Below are 21,776 nucleotides of genomic sequence, written 5' to 3' on the forward strand. Positions count from 1 at the left end.
CTGGGATTGAAAATACAACCAGCACCCTTTTCCATTAGGGAAGCCATCTCACTTTGAAATGCGACTACACCTGCTAGGATTTTTGCGGGGGATGATCACAGTAATATTATCTTGTTAAATATTCTGCTTGTCACAGTCCAACATTACTGTTCCCCAGGACATACAGTAGACGAGACAACTCTTTGATCACTGATCGGCGATCGAGTGTCGGACGCTACGCAACATGAAGAGAACTCAAGAGAAAAGGCACAATGGATTAAGGGACTCATTTAATTATACTTGGAAGGAGAGGAAAATTCGCTAATGATCAGCAAATCCCAAGATACAGAGTTCAAAGTTGTGGAAACATCAAGGCTGCCTGAAAGTGTTTCGAACAGCCAAACAGCACGTGAATTCTCCTGCCAGAGAGATGCACTAAATCCCCCTCATAAATGGACTTTAGTGTTTACCCTTAGGCAGAAAGGAGCTGACCTTGGACATAATGCAGCCTTTCTACGATGGGAAGCCTCGCTCTGGCCACGCTGTTAACCCTTCTACCATCCATCAGGGTACTTGTAGACCACAAGAGAACCAGTAAGTAAGACGCTGTTCAGCAGGTCACCGTGTGCTGCCAGCAAGCTAAAAGAGGAACCCAAATCAGTTGAGATCCTTACTGGGATCGGACCCCTAGCTCACCGCCGGGAGAGCCATTGCTCGGTAAAAGCTGTATTTAGAAATCGTGGCTTATAGGAATCGTGTGTTCCGACCGGCCGCTGACGGATTACGGCCCAAGGCGTGTATCAGTCTCACTGGTCACTGCTCAAGAGCACGCCACTAACCGTTATTTATGCTGTCCTATAATAGCTAATCAATAAAGTGTTCATTCAAGAGTTGTGTGTGGTCAACTGTGGTCAACACAGAACTTATGCTCCCAGTAGATTACAGTCCCAATAAATACACGACAATATTACATATTTTGTTATCTAATAGCACTTTCACACATGGACTGTAAGCCGGACATACTCCGGATTCTACCTGGAGGGGCTGTATGTGTGAACCCGAATGTCTGAATCTGCCCCTCCTTTTTTCACCACCCCTAGTGTAAGGTCTGGAGGATATGAGGGCCGAATCATTTCGAATGAGCGAGTGGGCGTGGTGCATTAACGATGTGTCTATCATCCAACTCCAGCTGTTCCCTACTCTTCTCTTCTCACCTGTATTTTGCGTTCCAACTTCTTCCTGATTTCCACTCTTCCGTTGATATTGCGGATACGTCTAAATAAATGCAGTATTGTTAAACCGCAAAAAGAGTCAGTATTACGGAGTTGAAAGCTTCCCCCTTCGATGTGTCGTAAACAAAACACTGGGACTACTGCTGCGTACTCTGCTTCAGCTCCTGCCTCCTACACGCGCTAGCAGTCGCCCTACGTGACCCCTGCGCCCTGCGTGACCCCTGCGCCCTGCGTGACCCCTCACCGAGTGTCTCTGATGTGTGTGGACACGTGTGACGCTGCCTAACTGTGGCTGTGGGTTGCATGTGTGAAAGTGCGTCTCCAGATCATCTCTGTTCCCTATTCTCCGGAGATGATCCGGGGTTCATATGAGGCCAATTCTCAAGGGAAGAACACCATGTTCCCAAACAATGTGCAATGTGTCTGAAGGATGCCTTCATATTTATTAAAAGTTGAATGATGAATTTAAAGTTGTAACTCATCTACCCCAGCAAGTCCTTGTAATGAAACCACAAACGGGTAAAGCCCAAAGGCTTGTGTTTGATATAGGCATGTGTTTGATTTGATACAGAAGTGTCCTAATGTATTCCACTCTGGGGGAGCCTCCCCTCCGGTCATGGTGATTGAGAGTCTGATCCAGAGAGAAGAGAAGCCATGCTGTGACCATGTGAGGCTGACACATGGAAGAACCCCTAAAGGACAACTGGCTGAACTGAGGAGTTGGGACTGTTCTCACACACACACACACACACACACACACACACACACACACACCGGTACACATGTGTGTGTGTACACACACACACACACACACACACACACACACACATCAGAATGCACAGACAGACACACACACATATGCACACACACACTCCCATTCAGAGAGAGAGAGAGAGAAACAAAGAGTCTCTGACAAGGAAAATATGTGTTTCCAGATCATAAAGAATATATGTAATTTCATAATGTTGGACAGTAGCTTTCCACTGAGATTGGCCACTACTGCTCTGGCAATTTTGTAATTTCTGCATAAACATAATTCATCTTAAAACCATCTCGGATTCGTGCCCAACATGAATTCTAATAAGACCAGAATAATCGCATTAGAGGAACTTCAAATTGTTTACTGGACATTAAAACAGAGGCAGACAGAGTTTCTCTGACCAAGGCCTCTATGCTGGGAATAAAGAGAGCCTAATGGTGTGAGGGACCACGGAAAGCCACTAGATAAACACAGAGGTGGTAAATAATGATGATGATTGAATATTGGATATTAGGGACCTTTCATCATTAAGATGTAATGAATAATAATTCACTTTCATTTAGCAGATGCTTTCATCCAAAGGGACATACACGGAGTTTGTTAGGTAGTGGTTAGCCTTCTTGTTTGGGATGTCTGAAGTTGAAACCGTGGACATTGGGCTTCAGATCCACCACCGTCTGGCTGGGAGTCAAACAACATCAGGATTTGCAGGTCCAATATAAATCTTTTCTTTTTTTCTCTAATTTCAAACAATGTATTAATTAAAGCAATCAATCAAAACAAGGCATGGCTAATTAAAAAAGTAACATTACAATTCAGAGGGCACCGAACATCCATTTCCCTGCAGCGCTTCAAACCCGGCCGTCTATTCGTCTTAATTACTGTCCAACACACAACCCTTCACTGAGAGGTAGGGGGTCTAAAGTAGATGGTAATTTCTTTTTTTCCACCCTTTATGTGTTACTTGAGACAGCTTTATTCAGCTCCTGGAGCATCCACATCAACTGGACACTTTGGTTTAGATATTAAAGCATGCATCACCTAAAATTACCATGGATCACGTCAAAATGATTTTAAAAACGTGGGTTGGGAATATTTCTGTCAATAAAAATAAATCAAGGGAACTAATACTTTGAAATCTGTGCTCCGATTTAACCCCTTAACAGCATAAGCTTGCTGTGGTGAATACAGGGTTTCTCACAATACAATTACTGTCTTTCCTTACTCTGCCAATGGGGGAAAGAGACAGGATAATAGCATCGTAAAGACTGAACAGATGCAGAATCCTACCTAGAGACCCCCACCTTCTCCGTCATCCACTGCACACAAAGCCAACAAAGCTTCCGTCTCTTCCAACCCTCGTTGGACTTTATTATACCCGAGACGCCATTCATTTAATGGACTTGAAGGGAAGAACAAGCAACCAGCTTGGAGGGAGAGAATTCACAGCAACGGTTCCTACTGTCTATTGGCTCGTCTCCAGTAGTGATGGGGGATAAAGGAAGTTGAAATTATGAAAGTGTGAAAAATAGGTCATTGAAGATTTACTCTGTTCTCTGGAAAACAACGTGTCCTACTAGATCTCCAATAGCATGCATTTAAATTCAAACTAAGAAGAGATTGACAAATCCAATTTGTCATGGAAGAAATAACACAAAATGAAAATAAGTAACTGTCAAACTTTCACAGAAATTAGTCATGATAACTCAAATGACTTGGGGATCAACAGTAAATAAAAACCATGTGGAAATGTAAGCAGGGGATTAGCATATGTAAGTGTACGTTTACAGGATATATGCCCATTCTAAACGCTGTTGAAAAAGGTTGTGTCACAATTACCAGCTAGAAGCTAGAAGATGCTAGAAGAAATGTGCATTATAAAGTGTATAAAAAGGCTTTGATTGTTTATTTACCGTCCTCACTGCTGGCCCTAGAACCAAAACGCTTACGTGTTGTTGTTGTTTTATCAAGCTGCCCCACCAACATGTTCACAGACATATTTGCAGATTTCTAGAAACCTCTTAATTTCCACCACCTTTCAGTTCCACTTTGCACATGTCATCAATGATTAAACATTCATGCTTTTACTTTTATACATCATTCCCATAACTCCTCAAATGCCCCCTACGTTGTTGATACGAATGTTCCACTGGCAATCATCATAACCTGTGTATACTTCTGACTTCTCAACATTCAAAGACACTTTTTATTAGATTCTTTGGTTGTCAAAGATGACTATGGATATTATTTTAGACACTACATCAATGTCAACAGTAATTGATGTTTGTAATTAGAATAATGTTGAACAAACATGAAATACCTTGAGATATGTTTATTGGATGATTTCAGGGACTGGGCTATGTGGATAAATGTATTATCACAATTAGTATGGGACATTTTGCACAATATCGATAAATATCACAATATGCTTATGAATTCGAAGTACTAAAATGTCCAACTGACATTAATTACATTGAAGAATATGGAGATATAATGTATGGGATCAGACTAAAACTAGTATTCCTGTCTCACTGATATTTTCACACCTCCGATATGATCATTTTAAGGGCATATATGTTCATCATAATTCATTAAGACTCTAAAACAGAGTATCACTCTAAGTCAAGATCTTCATTTCATGACGATACAAAACCATTCAAAGATGATAAACGGTATTATTGAATAATTGCCCAGCCCTGATTTCATTGAATAACATGTCAGCCTATTTCTACTTCACATCATCTACCTTGCAGATCTCCCACTAAAATATCAGGTTCATTTCTGATGGCTGTTTAGTAGTGCTGAAACATAACATGCTTCAGCCATTCAGAGATGGTTGGAGAGGGCCAGTGCTCCGAAAGGGCCAGGCCTTCCTGTTCAGCCTCAGTTTAACTTCACATAGAACAGAGAGCTCCTGAAATACTGACTGCCATGGGTTCCACTGCCATCCCTTCTGATCATGTCAAAATAATGACAACATTAAGTCCCCGTCCACACGGGCGAAAACTATCTTTTTCCCTCCGTTTTCCTTTGATGCGTTTCAGGAATATCTCCGTAAAGACGAACTCATTGCGAAAAAGCATCGAGCAGTAGAAACGCTGCAGTACATATTCAAGGCCACTGTGTGGAGCTGGTTCTCCTCAAAAAAAAGTGGAGCGCATCAAGCCTGCGCGCATCAAGCCTGCGCGCTGTATACAAACATACAGTCGAGGAGGAGAATGCAGTTGTTAAACCTTTTAGATTGAGCAGAAATACTTTTTAATTTACAGTTAGAAATTAAATTTTCCAAGGGGCTGTATTTAAAGCTACAAAAATAAAAAAAAATCTAAGAATAAAAAAAAATTATTTCAATGCAACTCTAATGTCGCCCAGCTGGTGGGGGGGCAATGACGTCATCGTTTGCGTTTCAGGCGTCCACACGAATCCTAACACGAAACAGCATAGGTCAGTTTTTATTGTATTCACCCTCTGAGGTGGTTTCAGAAAAGTGGAATCATCTGGACGATCGGCCCAAACGCACAAGACGTTTATGCGTTTTCACAAAAAAATCTGCTCCATGTGGACGTGACTTTAAAGCAGAATCTTGCCACAGTTTGGGATAAGTTATTTCCCTAGGTTTCTATTCCTTTATTACGGAAGAGGATTAGGGCCACACATAAGAAAAAAATAGTTGAAAATTGAGTTCTGACTTTATTCTGCGAATTCTGACTTTAATCTCAGAATTCTGACTTTTTTCTCGAATTCTGAGAATAAAGTCAGAACAAATTTTTTTTTCTTATATGCGGCCCTAATCCTCTTCCATACTTAATTCTTTCTTTCTTTCGTTCGCTATGTTTTAATTTGTTTGTTCTTTCATTTTCAGTTTTTGTTCCCTCTCATTTCTTTGAACTCTTCGTCGTTCTGCTATTTAAAAAAAAGTTTATCATCCGTTGTTTCACAGGCAGTTATTGATTATGTACTGATAAAGAGCCATAAAGCTCATGTGAGGCCCACCAAGCCTACATCCAGAAAAAGGGGCACTAAGCACACACACTCAGAATCCATTGTCATTCAAATCTAAATGTATACTAATTCATACCTTATTATAAATGGGAGATTCAGAATGAGCTGATGGTTCTCTAGCTATTTGGCAGCTCTGGTGCGGTTGTCTAGCAGCTCTTTTGACACCTCTTGGCTGGAAACCAGGAGTTGGATCAGCTCTGTCCAGCCATACCACTGTCAAATCAATAATCCTGTGTCTAAAGGGAGGGGCCAGACAGAAATCCAGACGTCCTCGTGAAGCTCTTTGCTATTTCTCTTCTTTGGGCTGCGCGGCCCTCAAGGATGGTAGTTGAACTTGACTAAGCGTTCACCATTACAACATACTGTGAGTTTATTATGAGTCATAAGTCGACACTACCCTGAACCATGGATGAAAAGGAAGGCTTCCCTTGAGAACTTGTAGGTGATTAGACCTACCTTACCCTGACCTTAAGACAGTAAACCTGATCGTATCCGGTAACACCTTAAAGTCGGCATTTGTGCATCCAGTTTTTCAAAGAAAGGTACAGTATATATTTTTGTTTTCGCTATTTATGGGCTAGAATGTTTTTCTCATCACAGTGATGAGTTTCAATTTTGTAACAGTATCTGTCAAAAACAAGATTTTTTAAATCCTTTTCTTTGGCAGAAAAATTACAAGGGGAAATGCCTTTTGAAAATGCATCTGCAGATTATTAGCTTTTCTTGCTAAGCAACTCACATTTGTGGCGCTTCCACACACATTTCATTATGACACTGACAAGCCGTAGTAGAGCTGGGCAACGGTCTTATTGTAGCTTTCAAAATGTGGCCATCACAAAAGAAGGAATTTGTGTGTGTGTGTGTGTGTGTGTGTATGGGCGTGTGTGTGTGTGTGTGTGTGTGTGTGTGTGTGTGTGGGCGTGGGTGTGTGTGTGTGTGTGTGTGTGTGTGTGTGTATGGGCGTGTGTGTGTGTGTGTGTGTGTGTGTGTGTGTGTGTGTATGGGCATGTGTGTGTGTGTGTGTGTGTGTCTGCATGTCTGTGTGTTTCTGAGTGAGGGAGACAGATAGAGAGATAGAAAGGCGAAGAGAAAGAGAAAATAGAAATAGAAAGAGAAATAGAGAGTGCAAGAGATGAGACAAAGCGACATGGAGACAGAGAGGTGGAGAAAGAGGTGAGAGAGTGAGGGAGGGAAAGCTAGAGAGGTAAACTCGAACAGCGATGGCACAGAAGGATCGATGGAAATACATGCAGTAGGCAGAAACAGACACATACATAGCATGGTTTGAAAGCAGTGCAGTGAGAGACAGGGCCCGTGGGAACGCTGATGAAACAATAGCGGCAGGCAGCTGTATGTGGACAGAAGTGAGAAGCAGCGTAATGTGAGGAGATAGTCAATGACTGATGTGTAAACAAAAGGATCAATCTGAGAGAGACACAGTTGAAGGGAATATAAAACCATCCCAGGGAGAGAGACAAATACACAATCCATATCCTTCCCCATCTTCCCCATCAAAAAAAACAGAAGAAATGGGATGGAAATGTGTGTTTAATAATTGCAGATCTGTTGCCAGTTTTTATTACCCAATCTATGCTGAATATATCCATATATATATTTTTTTTTTTACATTTTGTAATTTACCTGTTGAATGAGGAAAAAAGATTTACCTCATTTAAAAAAACCCTCCTTTAGACTAGAGGATGAGAAGCTTCCTATGAACTAGTGGTGAGAAGTGGCCCTGTTAAAATACACATAGTAGAGCTGGAAAATATGTTGATGTGAGAAGTTAGTCCAATGCTTTTGATTAAAAAAATGGAATTAACAAAAGTACGATACTTGAAGACTTTTTTGAGGAGTATAGATTCTACCAAACAAAATCAATCCACTACAAGTATTATTCTGTTTGAAGTAGTGACTCAAGTTGAAACATTCAGTCAGGAGGAGGTTTAGGTCGGCATGGTTACGGGTTCCCAGTGGTGATGGCATTTCTTATACGGTATTTCGGCAAGGGAGATTGTTGAAGATGCTCATATAGTGCTGATCTGATAGAAATATCGGACCTATCTAACACATTATATTTCTCCCAAGTCACAATCTAGGGACTCAACGTTCTTTCCATCCATTTCCGTGATTTCCACCCGGTCGGAATCTGTGCCTCAATGTGTGTGTGTTCCCGCACACAGGCAGGAACACACACACACACACACACACACACGCACGTCTCCTTTCACATTCACAATCCATCGTCCATGTCGCCACGGCGCTCCCATAATTTACGCTGACATGCGATGAAACACAGCGAATGCGAAAGGCCATGCTTGCTTAAACACACTCGTCTTCATCTGTTACCACCAAACCGTCCTCCTTTCTCTCTCGTCTCCTTTCATCGAGACACCATTCTCCTCCGCTAGCTCGTCTAGTACGTATTCACCGGGCCAGCCTCACTCTACCACTCACATTCTACCCGCTTCTTCTTAATAGATTGGTACTCATCGACCACCTTGGTGCGGGCATGCAGGCATCTGGCCTCAAAAATTCAATTTCCGGAGCAATCTGTTGGACGCGATGCACCACTTGATATTCACACATAAAACGTCTCCACTCTGTTACCGGAGCATTGTCCGTTGGCCTGAGGATTCGCACTGCCTTTTAAACAGCAACAACAAATGATGCCTCCTGACATAATATTAAAAGTAAAAGAGTGTACACAATGAGGATTATGAGTTATATTACGAGGAAAATCATTCCTGCAGCTCAAAGTGTTGCTGCTTGTTGGCACATTACATTCGTCCAATCTGAACAGACGGGTTGGAGAGGTTTCTCTGGGTTAATGTCTGTGTGTATGTGTATGTGTGAGTGTGTTTGTTTGTGGGGGCGAGGCCGTCCGATTGCTGCTTATGTAATACAGGTATCTGATATAAAACACAGGGAAACAATATTCTTTAATTAAGTTGGAATGCAGGTATCTTGGAACTATCATTTCAAATTGAGTTTTAAGTGTTTTGAGTTAAGTTACTATGCACTAGGCAGGCATAGTCAACTCTAACCTTCTCAGGGAGCAAAATACTCACCAAGAAAATTTAACAAGAATTAAAGCACTTCCATCGTAACTACAGCACCCTTAAGCGTATGATTGTCAGGCTTAGACTGATTAGCATCAGCAGCAAAAATAGAAAATCTGTTTCAAGGATGCAAATGAGGCCAAAGCTTTAGTCTTATTGTACCACTGGCTCTGAGAGTTGGAGCACATCGCAACACTTCATGTACACTAACCTGATGTTTTACCCTTGGATGAATAACTACAGCCCTCTTCTCACAGATCTGATGAATCTGATAGCAGAAAAAGCTCAAATCGGGTGGACGGGGGTGTTTCATTTTCTTTCCATTTCGACTAATCATGTTGTTCGAGGCGTGGATCAGTAAGCACATCATTGGCAGGTACATGTAACACAAACTCGGCCACTCTGTCATTTTTTTTAAGTGAGAAATTAAAATGAAGGGTTAGGGGCGCAGGGTTGTTGCGCAGGGGTTGCCAATTTGTTGATATTTCCATATAGTGTTGTGCATGCTAGGGCTGGGCGATATACCGGTAGTAAGACTTATATCCAGTGGGCGAAATACGGGGGGGTCCGGGGGGGCCAGCCAGTCCTGTGCGCCAAACAGAAGAAAGACGTAATGTTGAGAAGTGATACTAAAAAACGGATAGCAAGCGAAAGCTAAACCAGAGTGTATCACTCAAACATTTTGGTAAGGTAAGGTAAGGTAAGAGGCTATTTTTTTTGCAGTGACTGAATTGTGATGATAGAACTGATTGTTGTGCATAAGATGCGACTGTGCGCGTGTCCTTTCCAGCTTCGGCATACTGCATGGTTATGTAGGCCTTGTGGTTGGCAGCCTTGGAGTTGGAGAAGTTGGAGTGATTGTGTACACGTGTCTGTCAGCATCTGCTGTGGTTGGACGAATGTACTTTGTGTATGTGTTCAATGATGTATCTCTGTCTGATCGTATTTGCTGTAGATGGATGGTTAAATAATGTCACACCATGATCGGTCATAGCCTACTGCAGGCTCTCATTTGCAAGTGCACTGATTGCGTGCCAGTCTCTGATGGGCTATATACCTGGCATTTATTCAGTTGATTGCTCTTCTAAGTGCGCCAGATTGGTGGCAATTATTGTCGTGTTTGCATTGTAAGGCACAACTTTGCCTCTCCTTGTTATAAAACGTGCATCCAAACAACTTTAGCCAATGCAGCCTCCTCTCTGTCAGTGTTGCTTTATGAATACTATAGCATATTGGATTATCAAAAATTGTTAAGTGTGTGTGTGTGTGTGTGTGTGTGTTGTCATGTAGGCTATAGACTTATTGTCTTGGCTTGCATCCATGACATTGTAATGTTAGATAGGCCTACTGCTTATTGAGAAAATGTATATCGTTAGGCCTATTGTGCATATTGACGGGTATTTCGCACACCGGTATATTATATATTATTTTGATGTTGCCTTGCGGAGAACTGCCCATTTCTCAGACGCTCCATTTTTCCTTTATTTCGAAAAGAATAAACCCTCTGCTCCGACATCCCCTTGTTCCGACCATATAGGCTTTTGTGGATCACCTCCCATAATCTAAGATCTGAATCATCAAGCCGGGGCTAAGACTCAGATCTTAGCTCCGCAGTCGGAGCGCCCCGCAGAGCGCAGTGCGCTCCACAATTGGACCTCAGCAGTGGTGCCCACGTCACATAATCTGAACGAGTTCACGTTCTTTGTTTGAAAATGGGTTGCGTTCAGTTCAAAGTTCACAGAAAAATGAACGTGTTCAATGAACGCGTTCTTTTGAACTTGTTCATGCACAAGACTGTATAATACTATTAAATGCTGCTTACTGGGGAGCCTATCCAGTGGCGGCTGCTCGGCCTACATCATATACCAATTGTCAATTTGTGTATATGTAAATTATGCTCTCTGTTCCTTTTCAAGAAATGCTCTGTCATACCAACTAGCTGTCTTTTCCAGTGACTTGACCAGTGTCCTCTCAATGGCCAGCAGAGCTAGGCTGCTTAAATGGCCTTGGTCCATTGTGTTAGCTGTAGGACTTGAGCTGCTTTAAACAGGAGGAGCTCCTTTCTACACCTGCAGATGTAGCTCCAATTGTTGCCACGAATGAGAACAGTTTGTAAAGCTGAGGCATTGCACTGTCCAACTCTGTGTCTTTAAGGAACACCAAGAAATCACACAGCTTTCCCCTGTCACCCTGCAAGTCCTGATCTGAATACAGGACTTGAAGTTCAGACCTCAGGCTCCCTGAATCAAAGTGATGGCCAACTACCAAAACGATATTAAACTTGAACAAGGAAAAGTGGGAATTATGTTAAACTGAAGCAAGGAATTGTGTGAATAAGTGTATGAAATATACAATGAAAATTGTCTAGAAATTTCGCCAAGCAAATATAAAGAAATAGGTTGCAATTTGTCTTTCGACCTGCTTGCAAAATCCGCAATGGGACTGAGGAATGAAGAGAGCTCCAGCGACTTTTTATAGTTCAAAATCGCTGTCAATCAAATGGCAACTCAGTCTTTCGCAGACCCTCCAATCATCACGCAGAAGCCCAGCGTCCAGGCCAGCCCACTCCTCCATTCACCCCCAGAGACGCTGAGCGTCCGTGGGAGGGACATAATCGCAGCATTATCCAATGACCGTCAACTTTCGACGCACTAAAAAAAGCTGTTCTATGCAGCCCCATTGAAGTGGATGGACGCTGAGCTTCAACAGGCAAATGCACTGTAATGCTACGGGAGTGTATGAGAAGGAAATCGAGTCAGTCGACCTGCGATAAGCAGCTGATTCTGAACGAACTCGTCTTCGAGATGGACGTGTTCTAACGCATTTTTAGTCAATGAAATGTTAACACAACAGTATATATTTGACCATTTCATTTTTTTAATTTTAGGGGAAGCTGAGCTTCCCTTGCAGTCTTAGAGAAATCGCCACTGCCTACATCCACTCGGGCAAATGAGCTACACTTTGGAAGAATATCTCCTTTCACTCAAACAAGACCTAACTCGGCCCAGGCTCTGGCCGTCTACTCCCAGACGTCCTTCTGGATCAAGACTACTACAGCCCTAAGTCTACCCCCAGACGTCCTTCTGGATCAAGACTACTACAGCCCTAAGTCTACCCCCAGACGTCCTTCTGGATCAAGACTACTACAGCCCTAAGTCTACCCCCAGACGTCCTTCTGGATCAAGACTACTACAGCCCTAAGTCTACCCCCAGACGTCCTTCTGGATCAAGACTACTACAGCCCTAAGTCTACCCCCAGACGTCCTTCTGGATCAAGACTACTACAGCCCTAAGTCTACCCCCAGACGTCCTGCTGTACCATTGTAGGACGGCTGGATCCAAGATGACTACAGCCCTAACCCGAAGAACATTAAACGGTACACTAAATAGGGTGACTTGAGGATCATATGCTTTAACACATTAATCTATCTGTAATATTAAAAGTTTTCCGGTTGGCAGCGCAAGCAGAAAATTGCATGATGAATTGCAAAATTTAAAACAAGAAAAAAAAAAGTCCAAAAAAATCACGTCTAATTACGAGTAATTAGAAACACAAACAGATACGGCCACGCATGAGATGGTTCACAAATAAATGTACTGAGGTTCAAATGAAGAGGAAAAACAAGGCTGTGATCATTCATTCAGTCCATGTCCTCCCGTCCTCTCAGCACCCTGCTAACGCTCTCCCAGTTCGCCCCGTGCTGTCTTGCATTATTTTTAGTGTGGGTGGAAATGTATGCAAAGCGTTCCTTTGCATACATTATATTCTGTGGATGTGTGGCAAATTGGTTCCTGCATGCTGATATGGTACAGACAGTGTATGAGTATGTTCTACCACACACACGCATGCATGCACACGCACGCACGCACGCACGCACGCACGCACGCACGCACGCACGCACACACACTCTACCAGGTGAGGCAGTTAATGGGATCTGTGGTTATTGTGACCATAAAAGAGTGATGGAGGTGTGTGTGTGTGTGTGTGTGTGTGTGCGTGTGTGTACAAACAAACAGACAGCCTCTCTCTCTCACACACACACACACACACACATCCTCCACACTTTTTACACTCCAACATACTTTCCTAACCTAAATACCCACCCTTCCTGCACATCAACCAATGAAATGGGAGCATGAGACTCAAATAGGTTGCATGGACTCAGAATCAACCTCTGAATAAAACATGTGAGTGTAAGGAACCGCCAGCATTCAAAAGACAACCATGTGTGTTTGATGTTGAGATGAAACAAAAGCCTTGTGTCACGCTAGGCCTGTGTGTGTGTTGTTGTCTTCCTTTCTCCCCTTTCTTGTTTACAGATCAAGAACAACACAATGAAAGCCTCATAATTAAGTCGGCACTCATTTTAGACGACAAGTCGCTATTAAAGAATGAATTAGGTAGAGGAGACTCTATTAGACTTTAGGTTTTGAAAAAACAAATGAACAAGAGTTAATCTAGAACATTCTACCATATGCTGGCCCACATGGGCATAGGCTCTTATGGGCAACAAACTGTAACAGTAGTATAATGTTTATGGCTCTGTTCCAATAATGAAAGGCTTGGAGCTTAATCAGGAAATTTCCCAGCTCATTTGATTTATGGCGGGTAGTGACATATCCTGTCTCATACCTCTATGCTTTTTGAAGCATTTTCCCCTTTCAAGTCATCTTAACATTTTTTGAAGAGGCCTGTACACCTAAATCTTCTCCCGATACAACTTAAAGATGGCATCACCTGCTTTCAGGCAGAAAAAGATGGACCATGGCAGATTACCTGATGCTCCATTATTGTCTAATGCTTCCTCATGCAGCACCTCGCACGAGAAGAGAAGAGCAGTGACTCGGATCATTTGCCTCCAGTTTTGCCTCTTTATTTTGTGATTTAGGATTATCTCTCGCTCACTGGCGTCTTCCTTCTGATCTATCCTTTCTTTGTCACACATTTTTCATGTTGAGATGTGCTTGTATTTCTGAATCTCCCTTATATTGAATCCCCCCCATCCCCCCACTCACTCAAGTCAACAGCAGTTGACTCATCCCCCCCCCCCCCCCCCCCCCCGGTACATCGCTAAAGTGGGTCATGCCCCCGCACCGTCACAGCATATCACGCACTGGGCCGTTGATTTGGAGTTTTTTTGAGTGAGTTCAAAGGTGTATCTATTCACTCTTTTTAGAGTTGGGAGGGGTTTAATTCATTTGTTCATTCATTCGTTTGGACTAGATGGATACAAAATACCCTAAAAACTAGAAAACATAAGTATATATATATATATATCTATCATGACATTCTCTTCAATAACGGGAGAATTGCTATATCGATCTGAGTGTGTTTATCCCTGTTTGTTGTTACTGGCCGATTAGCTCTGTTTGAGAGAGAAATAAACAAAGATTCAATTGCATAATTTTCTCCCAGGGTAATGTGTGAGGTCTGGAACTGCTTTGACGTTATCTCCATCATTCATTAGTTATTTTCCTATAAATTGGTTCTTGATTCATTCCTCCGACGGCTGCTTGTGGTACAAACTATTTATCTATCTACTTTGGGGGGAGCTCTTAAAGGGGTGGAGCTCTGTACAAGCCCATTGGGCTTCGTTCCCTCCTTGCACCATTTAATGTTAATGTGTGCTAAATAAATAAACTAAAACTAAACTTTGCATCTGACATTGTGCGTTCTTGAATTAATTGGGCCAACATTGTTTTAAGCTTTTACACAAAGTGATTCTTCCATCTTAATTATGTTCTAACTCCTGTGTTGTTGAAATTGAACTTCTGAAAAAATAAAGCACTACTCTAGACTGAAATTTATTAAATGTTCGTTACCCAACCAAAAGCTCATATACACATCTTGATAGGCCTTACAGGCTCATTGAAAATGCATCATAAATTGTATTAAACTCACCCCAAAGACTTCTCCAGTCGGCTAGCTGGCGATCCAACAATCTCTCCTAGAGTGCAGAATGCCTGACCTAAAAAATCCTGAAAGATGGAAATAAAGTGAGCCAGGCATAAATAGAGGGAGAGAGAGACAAAGAAGACACACAGTAAGCACAGGTACAGCACAGGGAAATCAAATGCTTGGATTCTGCAACAGAAGAACTGATGTGACAGGAATCATAAGAGTTTAAAGGACTCTGGGGGACCCACAGATGAAGGGAGACTGTAATAATACTTCTGATGGCTAATTGAACAAGGTCTTAGGTCTCATCTCTTTCCCCAGGCTCATTACCTTACTATAACCAAGCGATGACCATGTACGCTACACAATCAAGGTTCATGTTCGGAGCTTCAAGAGAGAGAGTGGGCATATTTCCAGTGTGTGCCTCGGGTAGGATGTGGCAATTTCTGGGCATTTTTTTATGGGCCCATTTGTAGTATTGCTTGAGGAAAACTAAAAAAGAGCCTTGACAGTCTGTAGCCATTAAATAATTGAGTGTCACTTTATTTTAAAGCAGACAGCCGAATCCTTTGCAATCAAGAACTACTCCTTGAATCAAAGAATCCTCCATCTTTGTCATGGTCAAATGTTTGGACAAACTTCACTGGGCTCCATTGCAAGGTTGCCAACAGATTTCCTTCCGGAACTTAGTTACTATTAATGGTTTTAATTGAGCTATTAAGTTGTTTTTTTTCAAACAGGATTCTCTCTGGCCTCCTTAACACTATCTCTCTAAAGTTAATACGCCAATCCAAGCCATCAGTGCTGGCAGCGGGGCTTATTGGCAACAAGTTATCTGACATCAGTTAAACATTAGGGGAGATGCCTCTGTGATCACCAAACAGGCTAGGTCAACATGGATTCTATGTGTACTGAGTGATGCAATCTGAATTTTTGGGGTTGACACATTCAAGGTAGAGGGATGGTAATTCTGGGGAAAGAGACATCCACCCTGCACTAGATGAAAAGTGAGAGAAAATGCTGGAACGTACGTCGAGTTCCGAGGGCTTCCGGAAGAGTTGGGCAGGAAGCGACAACATCAATAACAACAGCAGAATACATCATATACAAGGAACACAACACTGTACAATACCTAGAACTGCTAATGCTGTGCAAATGAGCAATTTAATGGTACAAGGCAACATGCTTTACACTAAAAGCCACATTAAAAACCAAAGCAGGGAACATGCACAAAATGAAAGTAAACAATGGTAAAATGCAAACTTTTGGTATCCAAATACACACAATAATCTCTGTAACAGATTATCTTCTTGAAAGAAAAAAAGCTCCTTGCAATGCTTTTGACGTTATAGCTTCCATCTTGACTTCATCCAATCTTTGTGAAATAGGAAAATAAAGAGTGACTTCACTAATTGGGCTTTAATTTTGGTCCTGGAAACTACTGGTTAAAAGCATATCATTATCTACAAACTAGAGAAGGTTGACTATTATTATGATACTGGGAATAAGGAAGTGGGTCAACAAAAAACAATAAAAAGATGGATCAACTATGTTAAACTGAAATAAAGACATTGTATAATCAGACAGAATCTCATGACACTCGCTTATTAGTTTGTATTTAGATGCTTCCTCACCAAAAGTTAGCATGTTTCCATCCATGTCCGTAGCATGCAGCGTGCATTCTCTAACTACTGCTTCAAAAACCGAGCAACCGTTAATAAAAAGAATTTGACCAATTTTAGACCATCTATTTCTTAATTTGACAATATTGCACAAATTGCATCAATGGGGGACCTTTACGAAAATTCTGTCTTCATAAAGGTAAAGGATTGGCCAATCTCTGTTTATCTGTGGTCTGATATCGGAAAAACTCACATGTTTGGACAAGTCAGGACTTTTGGAGTCAACATCATACCTGAAAGAAAAAAAAAATTGTACTATTGAAAAAAGGGGGGGGAAAAAACCGTAAACATTGTTATAGTAAGCGTAGAATATGTGCAAACATTTGTGACAGTTGTTTCCAATATATGCCCCTCCTGGGTAACTGTAGGCTATTTCTCTGCTACAAGACTCTCTTATTTTCTTCCTTAACAGAGAGTAATGATTCTGGTTGTGATTTGCATGTGAATGTTAGCAGATGAAAGGAAAGGAAATGGAGAATATGGGTTGGAGATTAAACGTGATGAAACGATCCTTTCAGTCCAGAGATTAATCAGACTCACTTAAAAACAATGTAGGTAAAGATCATAAGGGCCGGCCCTTCACATGAAAGAACTATGTTGAGCTCTAAAATCACTATTATTTATATGTATAATATAGCCTACATTACACATTTATGTATATATGGAAAGATACTGTCATAGAGAAACAGAATATGTTTGGGATCATTTGATTCAATGTGAGGTTGTGCCTCATGTGGGTCCAAAGGACTACACTGTGTGTTATTTAAGACAACAATTAAAGCATACACATGTGAACAGATGGATAAGCACAGCCAGGCAATTTGGGATCACTTTTAAAGAAAAACATTATGTCACCCACTCAATTTTAATCTTTGGAACCTCTTTGTATATGATCCAATTATTAATCTATTCATCTTTTTTCAGGAAACCAAATCTTGATCCTAAATGTCCTGGTGGATTTCAGGAGAGAGGCCTCTGGACCACTGACAGCTGAGCAGCATTAGGAGCACCGGGTGACTGAAGACAAACCACTCACAAGTCGAAGCGAAGATTCTGCTTCTCCTCAAAGAAGTAGTCCAAGATATACTTCCGGACAAAGTCTGGGTTCAGGGTGTTGTCTATCACCTCGGTCCGGCCAAACTACAAAATATGAGAGGGAACAGAGGCAGAAATAACGCTAGAATGAGATTACAGACAGAAAAGGATCAAAATACTATTGAAATAAACAATGAAATAAACACCAGGAAGGTTTTATATTAACATGGTGGGAGGCAACACAAGAGATCTTCGGTCTTTGTTGCACTCGGCGATGTCAACTGTGTCGTTACACACCAGTGTAATGTGAAACAGTTGGGGATATGAGAGAGAGAGAGAGAGAGAGAGAGAGAGAGAGAGAGACCTCCTCCGAGATACTCCATTCTCTTATACTCTCATTTACCAAACAGGGATTATATCACCCTTTCCAGCCCTATGAAGAAGAAAAAATAGAATAGAAAGAAGGAAGAGAGGACGGAACAGAACATTTAGAGGGATAGTATGAGGGGAGAGAGAGTAATGGAGCAAGTAAGCAAGCAAGTAGGAAGTGGGGTGGTAGGGGGGGAAAGGGAGGGAGTGAACAGCAAAAGAAGAGCGCTAGTTTGCAGAGGAGGAGGTGTGTGAGCGTGAAGGGAGATGAAAAAGACGTGGAGGCCAGTGGGAGGGCGCAGAGGATCTAGCAGGAGGAGAAAGGTGATGATGAAAGCGTTCTAATTAGTGGGGATTCTCACTCCCACTCATCCAAACCAGTAGGAAGAAAAATAACACAGGGCAAGCGTCCCACCGCGCTGCTTTATCCACAGTGGCTGAGAGCTCCCATAACACACACACACACACACACACACACACATCCTCATCAGGACGACTTCCCTTTCGCTGCAGGAAAATACATCACACACTGGGCCATTCAACCCCAACTTCTCCCATTATGGATTTTAAAAGGAGTGATGCGTGAAGCAGCACCAGTCAGGTTCACCGGCTTCTGCAGCGTGCCCTCAGGGGCGGCGACTTCATATTTTTTCACCAACATATATCTCTTTGTGTTGAATAATTCAGGCACCTGAAAACCACCATGAATAAAGTATCTACGTGGCTGCTAGCAGGCTGCGGCTAGGCTAATAGCTTCCCAATCAGCTCACTGTCGCAGGCGAAACCAAGCACAGGGAAGTTCAGTTAATGTGTAACATTTGTTACACATGCTTCAAACGGATGCGTCAGTGAGTCTTCACCCCCCAAACTTTTTTTATTGCAGATTTATTGCATTCATTAAGTATTAATAACGCCCCCCTTGCATATGGGTTATGCAATATGCATACTATGCAGGCTGTTAAGCGTTCTGCTGCTGCAGAGGGACAGGAGTTTTCACAGAAAGACTGTTTCCCTGGTGGCCGGTGTACAGTGTATACACACACACGCGGGTATACACCATGGGAAATGCGAGAAAAAGCATCAGTACATGGGATTTCAACGTCCTATATCTAAACACTTATTCCAGAAAAAGAAGCATAGGAAGAAAACTCACTTGCTTACAAACATGTACAGTATATGCCATCCATACATAGCGATATACCGCGCTGTTCAGTGTTTTCAACAAAGAAAATGGAAACGGTCTTAAAGATGGTGTAGCTTTGAATGATGGCGCAGGGTCAGTTAGGCAGCATTAGGGCTGATTTAATAGCTCAGCTCTTCACCGAATGACAGGTGGCCCATCCACCCGGGGTGTGGGTGGGGATCCTACGCCTTGTTAATCTGTACAGAGGAGGACTGATTCGTTGTCACGCATAGCCGGCGAGGTAGAGGTGACACATGTCTGGGCCAAGTTTATTTTTACCGGGCCATGTTGGAAATGCGTATTTTAGCACCTCAAGCAGCCAATTAAGTAATCTATTTTGTCGCACTTTCCATGTACCGTAAATACTCTCCATCTACCAGCGGTTTGTGTTCTACCATTTTAACCATCTGTTTGCCAATGGGGGAGGGGGGTGGCTATTTACTCCACAACTAATTCTGCATTTTTGTGATTCATGGTTGAATTGTACCGCCCAAATAACACAATTGTGTGTCATCAGTAGCGTGCTAACTAGAGGTCTGTATGTGACAGATATTCATCAGTAACATGGACCACCGTGAACTGTCTGTGACATTTGCAAACAGCTCTTTATTCCAATTTGATTGGTAAATTAGTGGTGACATTTGCAATCTGTATTTTTCTGAAAGTAATCACCCACTGTTTTCAACATGCTGAATACATATGAGGGCTGACTGAGGAAATACAGATTTGTTTATGTGAGTACAAACATCACTCACATTTTAAATGAATTAAAAAAAATGTTAAAGGTAGGATATGCAACAATTCAGCATTAAAATATCTAAAAACTACTAGACTCATTATATGTATTTTGTTGAGTTGAGCACTAATATCATCCCAATTGTTTCCAGAAATGTGGAACTTTGGACTCACTCCAAGCCATCCTCCATCTCTTCAGTTGCACTATCTGCTGTCGTCCCTGACTCTGCCGAGGCCGGTTATGGCGGAGATGAGGATGGCTTGGAGTTGCGCTACACAATTCAACAGTGTTGCTAGATTAGCAAACTCTGAGGTGTTGTCAAGGTTGCAGAGTCTCTTGTCCCATCTGCCGGAGCAGCAACAAGGGGATGTAGAGCACTTGATTCAGGGTTACCCGACTTTACCCCATCTCGCACAACCGTGTTGAAGCATGATATTGATATTAAGGACGCTAAACCCATTAAACAACATGCCTACCGGGTTAATATCCATAAAAGGGAACTGATGCGGCAGGAAGTTGGATACATGGTAAAGAATGGTTTGGTTGAACCTAGTAATAGTTCATGAAGTTCTCCTTGTCTTCTTTCTAGCTCCAAAAGCAGATGGCACCGCCAGATTTTGCACTGATTACCGTAAAGTCAATGCGGTTACCGTTTCTGACTCGTTCCCCTTGCCACGCATGGAGGATTGTGTAGATAACGTTGGGTCCGCCAAGTATGTCAGCAAATTGGACATGTTAAAGGGATATTGGCAAGTGTCATATTGTCATATTGGCAACATGCATCAGAGATTTCAGCATTCGTGACCCCAGACAACTTTCTCCAGTACACGGTTATGCCTTTTGGGATGTGTAACGCTCCTGCTACTTTTCAGAGGCTGGTAAATAAAGTATTAGGAGGTGTTCCAAACTGCAAGGCATATTTGGAGGACGTCGTTGTGTACTCAGAGGACTGGACTAACCACATGACTGTCTTAAGAGAAGTTTTCCAACATCTATCAGATGCCTCCTTGACACTCAATCTGGCAAAATGTGAGTTTGGGAAAGACACTGTCCTTTATCTTGGTCATCAGGTTGGTGGGGGGAAGGTGTGTCCTGCTGATGCAAAGATAGCAACCATTGCTGCATTTCCGGCACCGACTACTAGGAGAGAGCTGCGCCGTTATCTAGGAATGGTGGGCTATTATCGCAGCTTCTCTAGGAATTTCTCATCAGTTGCTGCCCCTCTTACTAATCTGACCAGCCCATGCAACCCTTTTGTCTGGACGTCTGAATGCCAGCATGCGTTTGAATGTGCTAAGGCTCTTCTGTGTAGCGCCCCTGTTCTGGCTGCTCCCGTTTTTCTTAAACCCTTTAAGCTAGAGGTGGATGCAAGTGCTGTTGGGGCAGGCGCTGTCCGGCTACAGGATGGTGCAGATGTGATTTGCCATCCTGTCTGCTACTTCTCACAAAGGTTTGCTAGACACCAGCTTAACTATTCTACTATTGAGAAGGAGACTCTTGCTATGCTACTGGCTTTGCAGCATTTTGAGGTATATGTGGGATCCAGCCCGTTGCCTGTTGTGGTCTACACAGACAATAACCCGCTAGTCTTCCTGTCTCACATGTACAATCATAACCATTGCCTCATGCGCTGGGCTCTAATGGTCCAAGACTGCAACCTTGAGATAAGGTACAAAAAAGGATGTGACAATGTGTTGGCTGACGCCTTATCTCGGGGGTAGTGGCATTCAGTGGATGATGTAAACATGATATGTTTACTCTTAGGGGGGGGGGGTGTTACATTCCTAGGTATTGGTGGGCGTTTTGGATTTCCCTTTGTTTTTTTCTTTCTCCTTCT

The 21,776-nt window shown here is 42.4% G+C and overlaps 2 protein-coding genes across 2 annotated transcripts in view; both read right to left on the bottom strand.

Annotated features, from left to right (window-relative positions):
* The window catches only part of LOC311339281 (copine-8-like), a 72,429-nt gene extending 57,439 nt beyond the window's left edge, over window positions 1-14,990 (bottom strand). Inside the window, exon 1 of the mRNA XM_084464660.1 lies at window positions 14,938-14,990. The gene's annotated coding sequence lies outside the window, so the exon portion shown is untranslated. The remainder of the gene's footprint in view (window positions 1-14,937) is intronic.
* The window catches only part of LOC311338261 (copine-5-like), a gene marked incomplete at both ends in the record, with an annotated part of 41,568 nt that continues 34,725 nt past the window's right edge, over window positions 14,934-21,776 (bottom strand). The window contains 3 exons of the mRNA XM_084463489.1: window positions 14,934-15,014; window positions 16,810-16,849; window positions 17,653-17,756. Of these exons, the coding sequence (XP_084319615.1) occupies window positions 14,934-15,014; window positions 16,810-16,849; window positions 17,653-17,756 (225 nt within the window). The remainder of the gene's footprint in view (window positions 15,015-16,809; window positions 16,850-17,652; window positions 17,757-21,776) is intronic.

This window comes from Micromesistius poutassou (assembly GCF_964030765.1).
Source record: "Micromesistius poutassou genome assembly, chromosome: 2".
NCBI lineage: Eukaryota > Metazoa > Chordata > Actinopteri > Gadiformes > Gadidae > Micromesistius > Micromesistius poutassou.